Below are 14,663 nucleotides of genomic sequence, written 5' to 3' on the forward strand. Positions count from 1 at the left end.
GAAACTAAAAATATCTCCATCTAATTTCCTCCCTCTGGTAAGTCAAGTTCATTTTGTGTAAAACATTTCTTCCCTTGTAAAACTAGACTGTAAATTTTTCAAAAAAGAATTTTCTTTTAAATTGACTCTTCATTCCTATAACTAGTAAGCACCATGCTATTTTGGGACCCCAAAGAAAGCAACTGTAAATCAAGTTCTATAGAACTTCTTTGGTTTTTATTTAAACTAACCATTTATTCAATTCCACAAAGAAATCAGTGTTATATTTTTCTTAACATTCAACTTAAAACATTAGACATAATAAGCTGAATGAGGGAAAATCATTATCAAATGCTAAAAATGTAAACATGAAAAAAGTAAACATGAAAACAAATCTCTTTTAAAAAATTCATTTAATTACAAGAAAATTAGCCAGAAAATTGCACAGTTCCAAACAAATCCTCTGTATAAACACAAGGGCTCATTTACCATCATCTTTTTATATTTATCTCTGAAATAACATTCCATCTATTGAACTCAGCTTTTACTGGCAAAATTAGAACACATGGGTATTTTTTACTGTTTAATATTCCATAAGCAGAATTGGCTTTTGTCCTGAAGTTATGATGGTGTCTGTCATTCTGCTTCAGAGAAACTCTAAAATTGTTCCCTTATGAGTTTCAATTAGCCACTCTCAAAATCCAATGGAAAAAGAAAAAAACAAAACAAAAAAAACCACTGTAGTTTCACTAAAAGATTCCTGTCCTCAACTTCATTTTACCAGCCTAAGTACACATTCAGAGAAAAGCTTCTTAAGTCCTGTAGTTTCAAATTCCTTTTGTAACTCATCCAACGATGAATACTCTTTGACTTCAAATGCCAGAAACCTGCATTATACAAGAGAAACTCATGAATATGCCTAAATTTGTCAGAGTATAATTATCGATTCAGTTGCTTTTCCATCTGCAATAGTACTAAATTATACCTTTTGTGTTCTGTCTGTACTTTTGTTTCAAACAGTACACTAATCATTTTCTCTTTGCATTTCTTTCCACTTGAGTCCACATCCACTTTGCAAGTTTTCTGAAGAATCAGGTACTCCTAAATGATAAAACAGTATGTTAAATATATATCTTACTCTGAATCTCAAAGTCTTACTTTTAAAGGAGAAATAATCTGCTGGCCTGTTTGCATGCTGACAGAGTACTCGCTTTCTGAATCAAGCAGTAAGAGAGTTACAGTGTTTTTATGTACTTGGAAGCGTAACATTCTGGTGAATGCTGGAGTAAAGAAGGTTCTGATCCAACTACACAGGCTTAAATCTAGACTAGTCAGCCTACTAGAGCTGATTCTGGGGTTAGTTACCTAAACCCTCTGTGCCTCTGTAACCTACTCCATAAAATGCTTGCTCTTAACAGCTACCTTATAGGGATGCTGTGATGGTTAAATGAGCTAATATGTGCAAAGCACTTAGAGAAGTGCCTGGCACAACAGCACTTAATACAGCCAGCTGCTACCATTATGACAGTACTCTTACTACTTCAAGGTCAGAGTGAAGTTAATAGACACACAGTACCAAACTTTCCAAATTGATGGAATCCATAAATATGTACCTGTAATTCTCAATCCTGATAAACAATCTTAAAAATTTTAACAGATATTTACATTAAATGGCATTTTAGGGAAAGTTAATAAAAAAGAAAGAACTATTTTTAAAAGTTCTCTGCATTAGCACAGGTCTAGCCATATGATTAAATATATATTCATTAATCGATGGATCCAATCAGAGTAAAAAATATCTGCAAAACAGCTGCACTTAGCTTAATATGCCTGAGCTGGCTTAAAGAAACATCTGAGCCCTTTGGGGAAATATGAGTAAAGAAATTATGAGCATTCATTTAGTTAGTCAGTATTTTACCCAGAAGAGTCCAGCTTTATAGATATGCTAGGAGTGAGTGAGTGATAGTTGCTCAGTCATGTCTGAGTCTTTGCAACCCCATGGACTGTAGCCTGCCAGGATCCTCTGTCCAAGGAATTCTCCAGTCAAGAATACTGGAATGGGTTGCCATTTCCTTCTCCAAGATATACTATACATCACCTTAGGTTCCTTGGTCAGACCCCAACCCAAAGTCTGTATTAAATCTGAAAATGTGTTGTCCCTATACACTATAACCTAGCACTCCTCTGGTTAACTGATGTTATCAATTATCAAGTTTTGTGTTAAGATCTCATCATGAAAAAGCTATGTAATCCTACAAATTTGTAGTAACCCTAGAAACCTTTAAGACAATAAGTTATGAAAGATAAATCTGTTTTAAAAAATTCCACTGTAATTATTCTTGACCCAACCCACTTGAAAGCATAAAACCTATTAAGTGATTTGTAGCTCTTTTAAGATTTAACATATAATAAGCAGTTTTCCTTGTCTGGTCCCACATAAAGCAGGTTAGAAGTGTATTGAATGAGAACTTGAAAAATCTGAAGAAGATGATGATTTTGAAAGCAGCTGCTGAGACAAGTCAGGTGGAAAGCAAAAGTTAGGGAGGCGATGACAACCTGACAGCCCTAATGATTCTACTTCCACTCACACTAAATCCTCGTTAAGAGGGACCAGCTCCTCTGTCCAGGTACTATAGATACCAAATTCAAGCTTCAGAATGTATCTTTAACTGTCAAATTAAAATTTGCAGGTTTACCCACAAATACATACATTGCTGTGTGCTTAACCAAGGAAAGAAATATAAATAGGCACAAAATTAGTGCAGATTTATAAAGTTTAGGCTCAAAGCTAATTACAGAAACAAACATTTGTGTACCATAGAGATTTCTTTTTTAATAACCTATCACTTTCATTAAGTGGCATGATTTTTAAAACATAATCTTCTACTTATTCTTCAAGCTTTACAAGTCTGTAGTTGTAATTAGAAGTTATAGACAGTCTTTAAAAAAGAAAATAAAGATCTATTAACGTGGTAAGAGTGCACGCAGAAATATTTTAATGATTCATCTGTCCCATTCTTATAAAACGTTTTAGCAGAAAATAGCCAAATTCACATTCAACATCAAACTTTTTGGCACCTTGATGTCATTTCTGTCTCCCTGCAGTAAAATCAGTATGATTTTACCCATAAACATCAGTCTTCCTGTCAGCCTTAAATCAGAAGCCCACTTCTCCAAAGTTTTGACATATTTAGCCTTCACTCTCATGTGATCTAAATGCAAAAGAGTCATCCACAACCCATCATCCACAGTCATGCTTGCTGCAGAAGAGCACTTTTCACTGCCACCTCCTGCTTCTGGGCACTTGAGGATGTGCCTGAGGTTTTCTTGAATCCAGAGAACCAGCTCATGAACCATAGGTTCCAACAAAAGGGTCTCTGCTTGCTCCAGTAACTTCTCCTTCACGATTTCACACTGGGCCCTGGTCAAGTGCTTGGAGTTCACCACAATACCAGGTAGACAGGACGGGTAACTGAGCGGTAAGTGGAATACCAACTGCAAGGGTATATCCGTATCCGTAAATCCTTCGGCTTTCGTGAGAATTCTGAACACAGCCCCATCTGTCTCTGGAAAGCATCCAAAAATAATGATTAGTTGTACCTAATTCAATTTGAATGGAACACTAACAAGAGAAAATTTTGGTTTCAGATGTCAATTTATTTTTCAGGTGACAACTAAGTTATTTTATGAAGAGACACATCACACTAAGAAAGCCATGATTTACAGGTGTTTTCTTTCAGCCATACATATATATATACACACACACACACATATATATACACATACACACACATATATATACATACATACATTCACAGAATCATGGTCAACCAGCACCCAGGATTTCACTGGCATTTACAATTGCTATTATCCTCTTTTTATTAAGGTCACCAGAAAGGTTTCTCCTTATATGATTTTTTTTTTTCTACCCAGACTTAGTTGCTAATTCTGGAAATTCCTAATAAACTCATACGAACCTTCAAAGAAATAGTATCGTGTATTTATAAAATCAGGAATTAGCTTAAAAGCTATACATTAAATCCAATGAAAATCATGTTGCAGTGAGTCCGAGCAGAAGCAAACACTGGGTCCCGTGTGGTGGTTGTAAGGGTGCAGAGAACACCACGACTATGCATACACAGCAACTGCCTGGACCCACTCTTTCTCACTTCAAATGCATTACTATCAGCGTAACATGAAGGCAGCGAGAGGAACTAAAATGGGGCAGCCGTCAGTTCAGCCGTTTTCTGGCTCCGTGAGGAGGGGGAAGTACACACGGGATACAAGATGAAACGTTCTGCTCTCTTTCAGATTTGCTCCACTTCACCCCTCTGATGTGTTCCACACCACTTCACCCCACTTTTCACAAGTTGATAAAACGTCAGGCTGATTCATTCTGCAGGGGGCAGAAGCACACAGATCAGAGGAGAAGAGTAGAACAGACTGGGTGCCGAGGAGGCTCTTTGAAGTTAACTTGCCTTCGTCTACCCTACTTCTATCTCCACAGCCCTTGTTTCATTCTCCTTCACAAGACAGGCAGTCAGATCATTCTCATTTTCATACCTGGATTGCTGCTCAACAGCTTTGACAATGGAAACCTGAATGTATCCCCATTTTAAAGAATTGAACTGAACATTAAAATGGCTCTCTAGCCATCTGATTCCATGTATTCAGAAGCCATGGTTATAGACATTGATTTATACGGGACCAAACACATCCGTTATACAAGGTTTTTCTTTAGTAGAATCTTTAGCATCAGAGGCAAAGCACTGCTGTTTTAGGACACTACCCCAAAACTCAGGCAGTAACCATTATAAAGATCATATTAAAATGATATAACTTAAATTTGTATTACATAAGAAAAACGTGACTGCATAAAGAAAAATTTTCCAAACAACTTAGTGCATTCCCCTAAAAATCCATCACCGGATTCTCAAAATCTTTCTTTATTCTATCCTGTTACTTCTCCTTTTTTTAAAAAAAATATTTTACTATTAAAGTAGGCTCCCTGGATGTCCGTAAGATCATTACATTTCACTTGATAAAATGGGTATTATAAATAGACCAACAGACAACGTGTAACCACTAGACTAAATAAACCTTCCACTAATCATCTAGAGGATCCACTTTCCCTCTCAAGGGGGAGACATAATTTTTAAAGCTCTTCATTCATCATTTAACAAATAGTCACAGGAAACATAAGTGACTAGGGTTCGATCCCTGGGTTGGGAAGATCCTTTGGAGGAGTAAATGGCAACTGACTCAAGTATTCTTTTTTTTTTTTAAATTCATCTATTGAAAATACTTTTTTAATTGAAGGATAATTGCTTTACAGAATTGTGCTGATTTCTGACAGACATCAACACACATCAGCCTTAAGTATACATATGTCCCCTCCCTCTGGAACCTCCCTCCCACCTTCCTCCCCATCCCACCACTCTAGGTTGTTACAGAGCCCTGGACTGAGCTCTCTGAGACATACAGCGAATTCCCATTGGCTATCTATCTTACATATGGTAATGTAAGTTTCCATGTTACTCTCTCCATACATCCTACCCTCTCCTTCCTCCCCACGCCCCCTGCCCATCCCCATGTCCATAAGTCTATTCTCTATGTCAATTATTCTTGCCTGGAGAATCCCATAGACAGAGGAGCCTGACAGGCTACAATCCATGGGGTTACAAAAGAGTTGGACACAACTTAGCAACTAAACAACAAGTCAGCAAATAGAAAATTAATGAGAGAAAATCCTGACTTTAGCTTTGGAAATTGTGAAATTATTAGTTATGTTTAAAAGGAAAACTACTTTAATTCTATCAAGAATTGGAAGGGACAAAAGGCAATGCCAAAGAATGCTCTAACTACCACACAATTGCACTCATCTCACACGCTAGTAAAGTAATGCTCAAAATTCTCCAAGCCAGGCTTCAGCAATTCGTGAACCGTGAACTTCCAGATGTTCAAGCTGGTTTTAGAAAAGGCAGAGGAACCAGAGATCAAATTGCCAACATCCGCTGAATCATTGGAAAAGCAAGAGAATTCCAGAAAAACACCTATTTCTACTTTATTGACTATGCCAAAGCCTTTGACTTGTGGATCACAATAAACTGTGGAAAATTATTCAAGAGATGGGAATCCCAGAGCACCTGACCTGCCTCTTGAGAAACCTTTATACAGGTCAGGAAGCAACAGTTAGAACTGGACATGGAACAACAGACTAGTACCAAATAGGAAAAGGAGTACGTCAAGGCTGTATATTGTCACCCTGCTTATTTAACTTATATACAGAGTACATCATGAGAAATGCTGGGCTGGAAGAAGCACAAGCTGGAATCAAGATTGCCAGGAGAAATATCAATAACCTCAGATATGCAGATGACACCATCCTTATGGCAGAAAGTGAAGAGGAACTCAAAAGCCTCTTGATGAAGGTGAAAGAGGAGAGTGAAAAAGTTGGCTTAAAGCTCAACATTCAGAAAATGAAGATCATGGCATCTGGTCCCATCACTTCATGGGAAATAGATGGGGAAACAGTGGAAATAGTGTCAGACTTTATTTTTTTGGGCTCCAAAATCACTGCAGATGGTGACTGCAGCCATGAAATTTAAAGACACTTACTCCTTGGAAGAAAAGTTATGACCAACCTGGATAGCATATTGAAAAGCAGAGACATTACTTTGCCGACAAAGGTCTGTCTAGTCGAGGCTATGGTTTTTCCCGTGGTCATGTATGGATGTGAGAGTTGGACTGTGAAGAAAGCTGAGCGCCGAAGAATTGATGCTTTTGAACTGTGGTGTTGGAGAAGACTCTTGAGAGTCCCTTGGACTGCAAGGAGATCCAACCAGTCCGTTCTGAAGGAGATCAGCCCTGGGATTTCTTTGGAAGGAATGATGCTAAAACTGAAACTCCAGTACTTTGGCCACCTCATGCAAAGAGTTGACTCATTGGAAAAGACTGTGATGCTGGGAGGGATTGGGGGCAGGAGGAGAAGGGGACGACAGAGGATGAGATGGCTGGATGGCATCACTGACTCGATGAACGTGAGTCTGAGTGAACTCTGGGAGTTGGTGATGGACAGGGAGGCCTGGCGTGCTGCAATTCATGGGGTCGCAAAGAGTTGGACACGACTGAGCGACTGAACTGAACAAACTTCCTACTTGGTTTTCTCTGTGATTCCTTCCACAAACACACACACACACACACACACACACACGAGTTGCAAACTGAACTTACACAAAATGATGCTATCTCTGTAAGAAAATGAAAATCCCAATAACATACCCCAAATACTGCTGATATTTAATGCAGCAGTAAAATTGTACATTCTTTTAAAAACTCATTTTCTCCCTAAAACTCTAGAAGCATGTATATTACCCTTCCTTTCTCATCTGCCCTGGTTTGTACATGCAATTAAACTGGCTCTTTTTGCCTCAGAAATTTTCATGTAATCACATATACTGTCAGTCTGATTTGGGTTATTTTTCCATAAAAAAGAAAACAAGGTTGTTCCTATCTACTTTACGTTTATTTAACAGGTTAGAAACAGAGTGATTAACAGAAAAATAATGGTGTTCCATATCTTACTGCTTATCTCTGGCCTTCCCTGGCACCAAGACACTCTAGTTATTAAGTTCAATTCACAAACTCATCATTCTCAATAAACATCTATGCCACAGAAAACTTATGCCTGCCTAGGAATCTACAATTTTCATAAGTTCCAAGAATATTTTCACCTAAAGATCCTAGCAAAAGATTTAAGAGGCAAGAGCCTCTGGTTAAAGTTCACATACCTATTCCCTAGTTTGGATTTTTTTTAAATAAGTCTTTATGCCTTAAAATAAGTGTATCAATTTCATAACCAAAATAGGGGTTTCAAACCTTATTCTTCCTTACAAGTAAATGAAAGAAATTATGCTCCTAACTACACTCCAAACAAGAGAAATTCAAACTAGAGAAACTGAAATAAACCCCAAATTCCATACTATTATTTTTAAGAATTCACCCTACACACACACAACAGAAATTCAATAAATGCTGTACAATAACAGAAGACAGTGGAAAATGTAAACAAATTTAAGAGGATGAATTCTTCAAGATTCATTTAAAGCCTATTAAGAAATCCTTGCATCATGATTGCATCATTGCAATCACTGCATCATTGAATCATGGCATCACCGACTGGAAGGACACGAGCTTGAGCAAGCCCCAGGAGTTGGTGATGGACAGGGAAGCCTGGAGTGCTGCAGTGCAAAGAGTCGGACACGACTGAGCAACTGAACTGAACTGAAGAAATCATTCATATACCACATACAACTGGCTTTCCCTATACTTGCTTTTTTTTTTTTTTTTTTTTTTTTGCAGTATTTACATGTCCTCAGGGTAAGACTTTGTTCAGAAAACCACCAAAAAGTCCCCAACAGCCTCTCTTACTTCATTGTACAGGACTTTTTCCCTCTTGCTCCCGGATGCCTCCCCACAAGTATACATCCACCAGTGCTGCAGCTGGACTGTTATATGTATTAAAAGGTAGTTTACAAAAAAAAAAAAACTAAGAATAAGAGAAGCTCGAAGTGGCAATCCCTCCTTTAGAAGTGGAGTTCAAGGCTGAATTGGTTTTAGAGTACCAACAATCAGCAGGGAACAGGGCTGAGCAGATTTAGAGGGGTCAGTGGGTGACAGTAATGATTCCTTTTGCAGGAAGGTCCAATGCAATCTGAACATTAGTGTTAGCAGAATACAAAAATTTACTCTGAAGCTACCATGCAAACATATTATATGATATTGAGTCTTACACCCTCCCATTTTACAACATGCTTATCTATAAGATGATTTCCAGAAACACAATTCAATGTATAATGAGCACTGACTATGGTGATATACTCTCTGTGACCTCCGATTGCCTCAGCAAGAAAATGAAGATCTATAACATCACCAGTCTCACCTACTTCACAGGTACCCAGACGGCCAGGCATACACATTACCCTTCATAACTATTCTGAACATAAGTTGGACCACACCTGATTCTTTGCTCTGGGTGGTCGTCTTGCTCTCTTTTTCTGGACAACTGTAATCCTTGCTAAGAACTGTTTTCCTGTTGCAGCAACTCATCTCTATTAAGGAACATGATGCACTGCAAGAGTCCGTATACTCTAGCCTGCTGCTGCTGCTGCTAAGTCGCGTCAGTCGTGTCTGACTCTGTGCGACCCCCAGACTGCAGCCCACCAAGGTCCCCCGTCCCCGGGATTCTCCAGGCAAGAACACTGGAGTGGGTTGCCATTTCCTTCTCCAATGCATCAAAGTGAAAAGTGAAAGTGAAAGCCGCTCAGTCGTGTCCGACTCTTAGCGACCTCATGGACCACAGCCTACCAGGTTTCTCCATCCATGGGATTTTCCAGGCAAGAGTACTGGAGTGGGGTGCCATTGCCTTCTCCGATACTCTAGCCTAGTGATTACTAAATCAGCCTGAGCATCTGTTATCTTCTCTGTAAAATAAACAGCACCCCTCATCAGGACTAATGACAAGCCTGGTAGATTTTTAACAATGTTTCCTTCTTTAGATGTGTCTGTGCTGTGTGCTTAGTCACTCAATCGTGTCCAACTCTTTGTGACCCCATGGAGCCTGCCAGGCTCCTCTGTCCATGGGGATTCTCCAGGCAAGAATACTGGAATAGGTTGCCATGCCCTCCTCCAGGGGATCTTCTCAACCCAGGGATCGAACCCAGGTCTCCCACATTGCAGGCAGATTTTTTCTTTACCAACTGAGCCACCAATAAAGCCTAGATTTGTCTAGTTCCCATGAAAAAAAATGTTAGTGTTCTAACTTAGTTAAATTTCATGACACATCTTTTAAATGTCTTTCAGGATTCTCTGTCACTGTTTTCCCAGTATCTGAGAATAATTCCTTGCCAATTTCATTTGCTTAATCACAGTTTAAGATTACCTATCTTTCTTTTGAATAACGTTGTTCAAATTGCCCATTCTTCTTCTACCATTTGTTCTCTCAGATATACAAGAGATTATGTATATATGCATAAATACTTCTTGAAAAATAAGCAAAAAAAAAAATCTTGAAACAAAAAAACAGAATACCTCTCATCAAATAAGATGCATTTAAAGTAGCAGGTATACTGCAGGCGACCCCATTAATCCTGGCACTTTGACTGCACTCCACAGGGAGTAGCAGAATGCCCCTGACTTGGTCTACCCACGGCATGCCCTAGTGGACAGGTGTCAGAGCTTTCAGAATTTACACCCATGAGAAAGCTACAGGTGATGCCTCTTACCATGAACTTACTACAACCATCACAAAGAGGCCACAGTGTATGTAAGTCCTGTGAAATTCTCAGCACAAATTAGTCCAGCCAGAAGAATGCAACTATTCAGACTCTTCACTCTTATGGCCTTAATAGATGACCCCTGGGTTGGCATCCTGAGCCTTCCTGGGCTACCTCCTACCAGAAGGGCAATCCTACCAATGTTAACCTGATTTCAGGAGCAACAAAGAGAAGCTTATTTGAGGGGAAGGCCAGGAAGGAATTGATGGTATTCAGAATGTTCTGGTGTTAAGCTTATATCCTCCAATCCGAGCTGACAGTGACCACGAGAGTGGTAGCCAGCAGCCCATTGGATGTTTACTGTGGTCTATTAAAGAAGTTCTTACTTACCCTTAATTCCCAGTTGTGAACATCAAACATTCCTATCTCAACCACTGAATTGTTTTATTCTCCAATGAACCTTTCAGCAACAAAATGTCCTAAGTTGTTACACTGAATTCTTTTATAATTCAATTACTTACTGATGCCAGAACACTGAATTAAATTAATTAGGAGGCATGGCTTGAAGTCATGCTCAATTTAACAGCAGATAAAGGGTCCACAGTGTTCTTTGTATCAAAAAATTGCTTCCTTTCTTCCTGTGCTTACTTTTTTTGCTTTTCTCTGAACCATCAGCAGGGTCATATGCTCAACCATGTGCTGAGGACACAGACCACTATCAATCCATCCTCTTTCAGGTGTAATGGTAAATCACAGGTTCATTTTCCCAGGATACTCCCAAGTGAGCCATAATAAAGGAATTAAAGAAAACTAATGATATCCTCAAATAGCCTGCCTCAAGTAGAAGTAATGAAGTAATTATCAATAAAGAGAATAGTAAAGACAACAAGATGATAAAGAATAACAAATTCTATCCAATCAGAAGATAGGTGACAACAAAAAAAAAACTAAAAGTGAGTAAATCTTCTCATAAGGATTTTAAACGTTGTTTCAGAAAGCTGCAAGACAGACTAGGCATTGAAAAGAAAGCAGCTTCACCACATAAATTGGTTCACGGTGCCCAGAACACAACAGTGCTAAATGAACGTGTATAGACTGGTGATCAAGAGAAAAAAATAAAAAGGAGGCAATCCTCCAAAGGTGAAAAACACATCACATGGACACGAGGAATAGATCCTAACCCTTGATAGCTTTCTCCCAACACCTAGACATTTTAGACTACCTTCTTAAAGGTCAATCAATTTATGGTCAGAAAGACAATTTTAATAGCAGCTGTAACATGACAGAAATTTAAATCCCATGCCAAAAAATTTACATAATGTATTTGAAAGCTAAGAGAAAATTGAAAATTATCTGCATCACTGCACTTTTTCATAACCTGAAGTTTTGTTTTTTAGTTAACAGAACCTACAGACAGGAACAGAGAGTAAGTTTTCGCTATCATGAAAATAAAGCCAGAAGAACCGTTCTACACTGTAAGCTCCGGGGACAGGGTCTTTGAAACCTTGAGTTTTCAGGGACTCAAATGTGAGCGGAACAATTAATGCGCTCCAAGAGCCTGTAATTGACAACCACCTTTAAGCGAACTAGAAAAAGCTGAAGAAAAACAATCCAACTGAGAGAGCTCTGAGTGAGCGCTGGTTGAATTCAAAAATTCATTCAACAATAATTTACTATGAATACCTACCACGTGCCTGGCACTGACCTAGGTGCCTGCAGCTTTGTGATTACAAAACAGACAGGGTCCTGCCTTCTTGCCACGTGAGACAACCAAATACCCATTTAGTTAAACTTCAGTGGGTGCCCTGATGGGGGAGTTGGCTTTAAACTAGGGGTGTCAGGAGAGACCTCTTTTTAAGATGAGATCTGAAGAATATGTTCAGGACACCCAGGGAAAGTGTGGGGGACGCTGTCCAGGAGGGCGCAGCTGGTAGCCCTCAGCGAGCTGAGGAGTGTTCAGGCCAATTAGGGGATGAAACGGGGGCGGGGGGAGTATGTTTGAGGGGGATGTATAGGTGAGTGGGGGGGGGGGGGGAGACGGGAGAATGGGGGGAATCAAGGAATGGGGCGGGGGGCGAACGGAGGTGGGAACGGGAGAGTGGAGGACGCGAGTGTAGTGGGTGAGACGGCCCAGTGGATGAAGGGGCGCAGGAAGCAGGGACCGGCCGACGGGCTGCAGGAGCCTGAGCGTTGTGTTCTCGGTCGACTGCAGAGCGGCGGGAAGGGGCCCTACACTAGTCATGTTTTAAGGGTCGCCGCACTCTCCCGCCTGCTCCCACACACGCCTAGTCCCGGCGCCTGTCATTCCATCACTCAACTACCCCGGCCCCTAAGTGTGGGCTCGGGGAGGTGAGCCCAGCCGGGGTGGTGGGGAGTCCGGCTCCCTCTGGCGCGGAAGTAGTCACCTGAGAGACTCAGCACTTCCCACTCGTCAGGCCCGCAGAAAATCGCTGCCAGGGCCGAGAGCTCCTCCCGCACCGGCTCCGCCATGGCCGCGCCGCCTCGCACGCTCAGCACCGCCCCTTCCGCCGCCGCTGCCGCCCCGGCCGTCCCAGAACAGTGCGGCCAGGCTGCCACCGGGGGGCGCTCCGCGTCTCCGCTGCGCTCCGCGGGCTGGATGCCACTAGACGCCCCGCCCACAAGCTCCGGCTCCGTGACTGCAGCGTGAAGACTCTCGCCGTTTGGGGGACTTTTCTCCGAGGGTGAAGGCCCTGTGGTCCAAGGCAGGGTGTCTGCCAGAGGCCACCGTGCATCTCACCCGCTGCTTTTCTAACAGAGGGAAGCCGCCTAGCAAAGCCGGAAATTCTCTAACTTTAGTCTGGACTTTGTACACTAGCCATTCCCTCCCAGACTTGTCCTTGAAGGGAACTTAGAGGTTAGGGGGGGAAAAAAAAAAAGCGGGGAAGTGACCAGAAGAGGTTAGCCCCTGTCTGGCTCAGAAGTGAACTAGGTGTTAGAGACACTGCAGTTAACAGATCAGAGGAGATTCTCCGCCCTCATGGAGGTACTAGAGACTCAGGCGATCTGGGACACCCGGAAAAACCTCCCGGGCAGGAACAACCTCCAGATGCTGAGCGGTAACTGGCACTCAGACTCTAGACCAAGACCGGATTCCTCTTTCTCTTTCTCCTAACGATGGTTCAGAAGGGGAGAGTTGGACCTGCCAGCTCTGGCAATCTAAGGGTGTTACTGGGGTGGCCTGGACCCTTGCTGGGGACCTGTGTACCCAGGTGCTGGGAGCAGTGTCATAACGTTCCTGTTTGGCTTCACAGGGTTCCCTGGTGGCTCAGTGGTAAAGAACCCACCTGCCAACGCAGGAGACCCAGGTTCAGTCCCTGCGTGGGGAAGATCCCCTGGAGAAGGAAATGGCCACCCACCCGGGTATTCTTGCCTGGGAAATCCCATGGACAAAGGATGCCTAGCCGCTACAGTCCATGGGGTCTCAAAAGAGTTAGACACGGCTTAGCATGTAAACAATAGCAAACAAACAAACAAAAAAATCACAGGGGACAGCCCTGCTGAAATTGGCAAGTGGAACTCCTGGGCCTTTGAGGGTGCAATCAAGTATGTAAATGTGACAAATGCTAGCTTTTCAACATTACTCATTTTGTGATCTTCGATTGATACAAAGCAATGTGATTCTTGAAGCTTAATAATGAAATATGATCATCCTTGAACTCCACTCAAATCTGAGAATGTTCACGTACCAATAGGGTAACAGAATTAATCCATTCTGTTTCAACGTTGGTTTTGTGAACAAGATTACAGTGATTCCCTGTGGTAGTTTTTTCAGCATGTTTGACTTGTCCTTTTGTTTGTCAAATAACAATTTAAAATTTTGCAGACCCAAAAAGTAGCTGGTCTAGTTCACAGAGGTCCCACGATTTTTGTTTGTATCAGAAATAACATTTTGTGAGATAAATCAGGGAATTTAGATGGCTACACAGTGACTCCTGTCATTGACCTATGGATGTCAGGGAAACAGGGCTGATTTAACGACTGAATTCATGTTACCATCATTAACGTCCTTCCCATTCCAACTAAGAAGGGGTCTTAAAAAGGAAAAGATACTGGCTTCTGAGAACAGAAAAAGTTTAACAAGATAAACTGCAGGAGAAATGCCTTTCAGAGAATGCCGTGGGGTTTTAGTGACCCCAAGTAATTAAGAGCACTGCTGTGTACATAACTGAAAAGACAAAGGTTTATTTAAATGCATAATTATCTCTGATATGGCCAATTTGTTTAATAATAATAACTCCTTTGAGTTATTTCCAAAGTAGCAGCAGTTCAGTAGGTTCAGTAGCTGCTAAAGAGTTTGGTGAGCAAAAGAATAAATTTTTAATTTAAAACATCATTAAATTATTTTTAATTTTAGCTTGAAATGCAATGTTAGTATTTAAAGTGGTAGGA

The 14,663-nt window shown here is 41.0% G+C and overlaps 1 protein-coding gene across 2 annotated transcripts; it reads right to left on the reverse strand.

Moving 5' to 3' along the window:
* Positions 1-213: 213 nt before the first annotated feature.
* Positions 214-12,812, reverse strand: RWDD3 (RWD domain containing 3). 2 transcript variants are annotated; one of them, XM_005908720.2, is made up of 4 exons: positions 12,659-12,812; positions 3,058-3,545; positions 965-1,080; positions 214-866 (listed from the first exon to the last, which is right to left on the reverse strand). In XM_005908720.2, exons 1-4 carry the CDS (start codon positions 12,741-12,743, stop codon positions 752-754), a joined length of 804 nt encoding a protein of 267 aa, XP_005908782.1. In that variant the 5' UTR covers positions 12,744-12,812; the 3' UTR covers positions 214-751. The 2 variants fall into 2 exon arrangements, 1 of the variants encoding a protein (XP_005908782.1); XR_011463664.1 differs by having other exon boundaries at positions 846-866; positions 2,796-3,545.
* Between the last annotated feature and the right edge of the window lie 1,851 nt (positions 12,813-14,663).

The sequence above is a fragment of the Bos mutus genome, chromosome 3, assembly GCF_027580195.1.
Source record: "Bos mutus isolate GX-2022 chromosome 3, NWIPB_WYAK_1.1, whole genome shotgun sequence".
Classification (NCBI taxonomy): Eukaryota; Metazoa; Chordata; class Mammalia; order Artiodactyla; family Bovidae; genus Bos; species Bos mutus.

What these genes read in the sequence shown, in the direction of transcription:
- RWDD3 (XM_005908720.2), bottom strand. Translation starts at nt 12,743, where the DNA reads ATGGCGGAGCCGGTGCGGGAGGAGCTCTCGGCCCTGGCAGCGATTTTC. An exon ending in GAGACAGAAATGACATCAAG is followed by an intron (nt 1,081 to 3,057) that starts GTGCCAAAAAGT and finishes TTTATCATTTAG; the next exon opens with GAGTACCTGATTCTTCAGAA. An exon ending in GTACAGACAGAACACAAAAG is followed by an intron (nt 867 to 964) that starts GTATAATTTAGT and finishes TGTATAATGCAG; the next exon opens with GTTTCTGGCATTTGAAGTCA.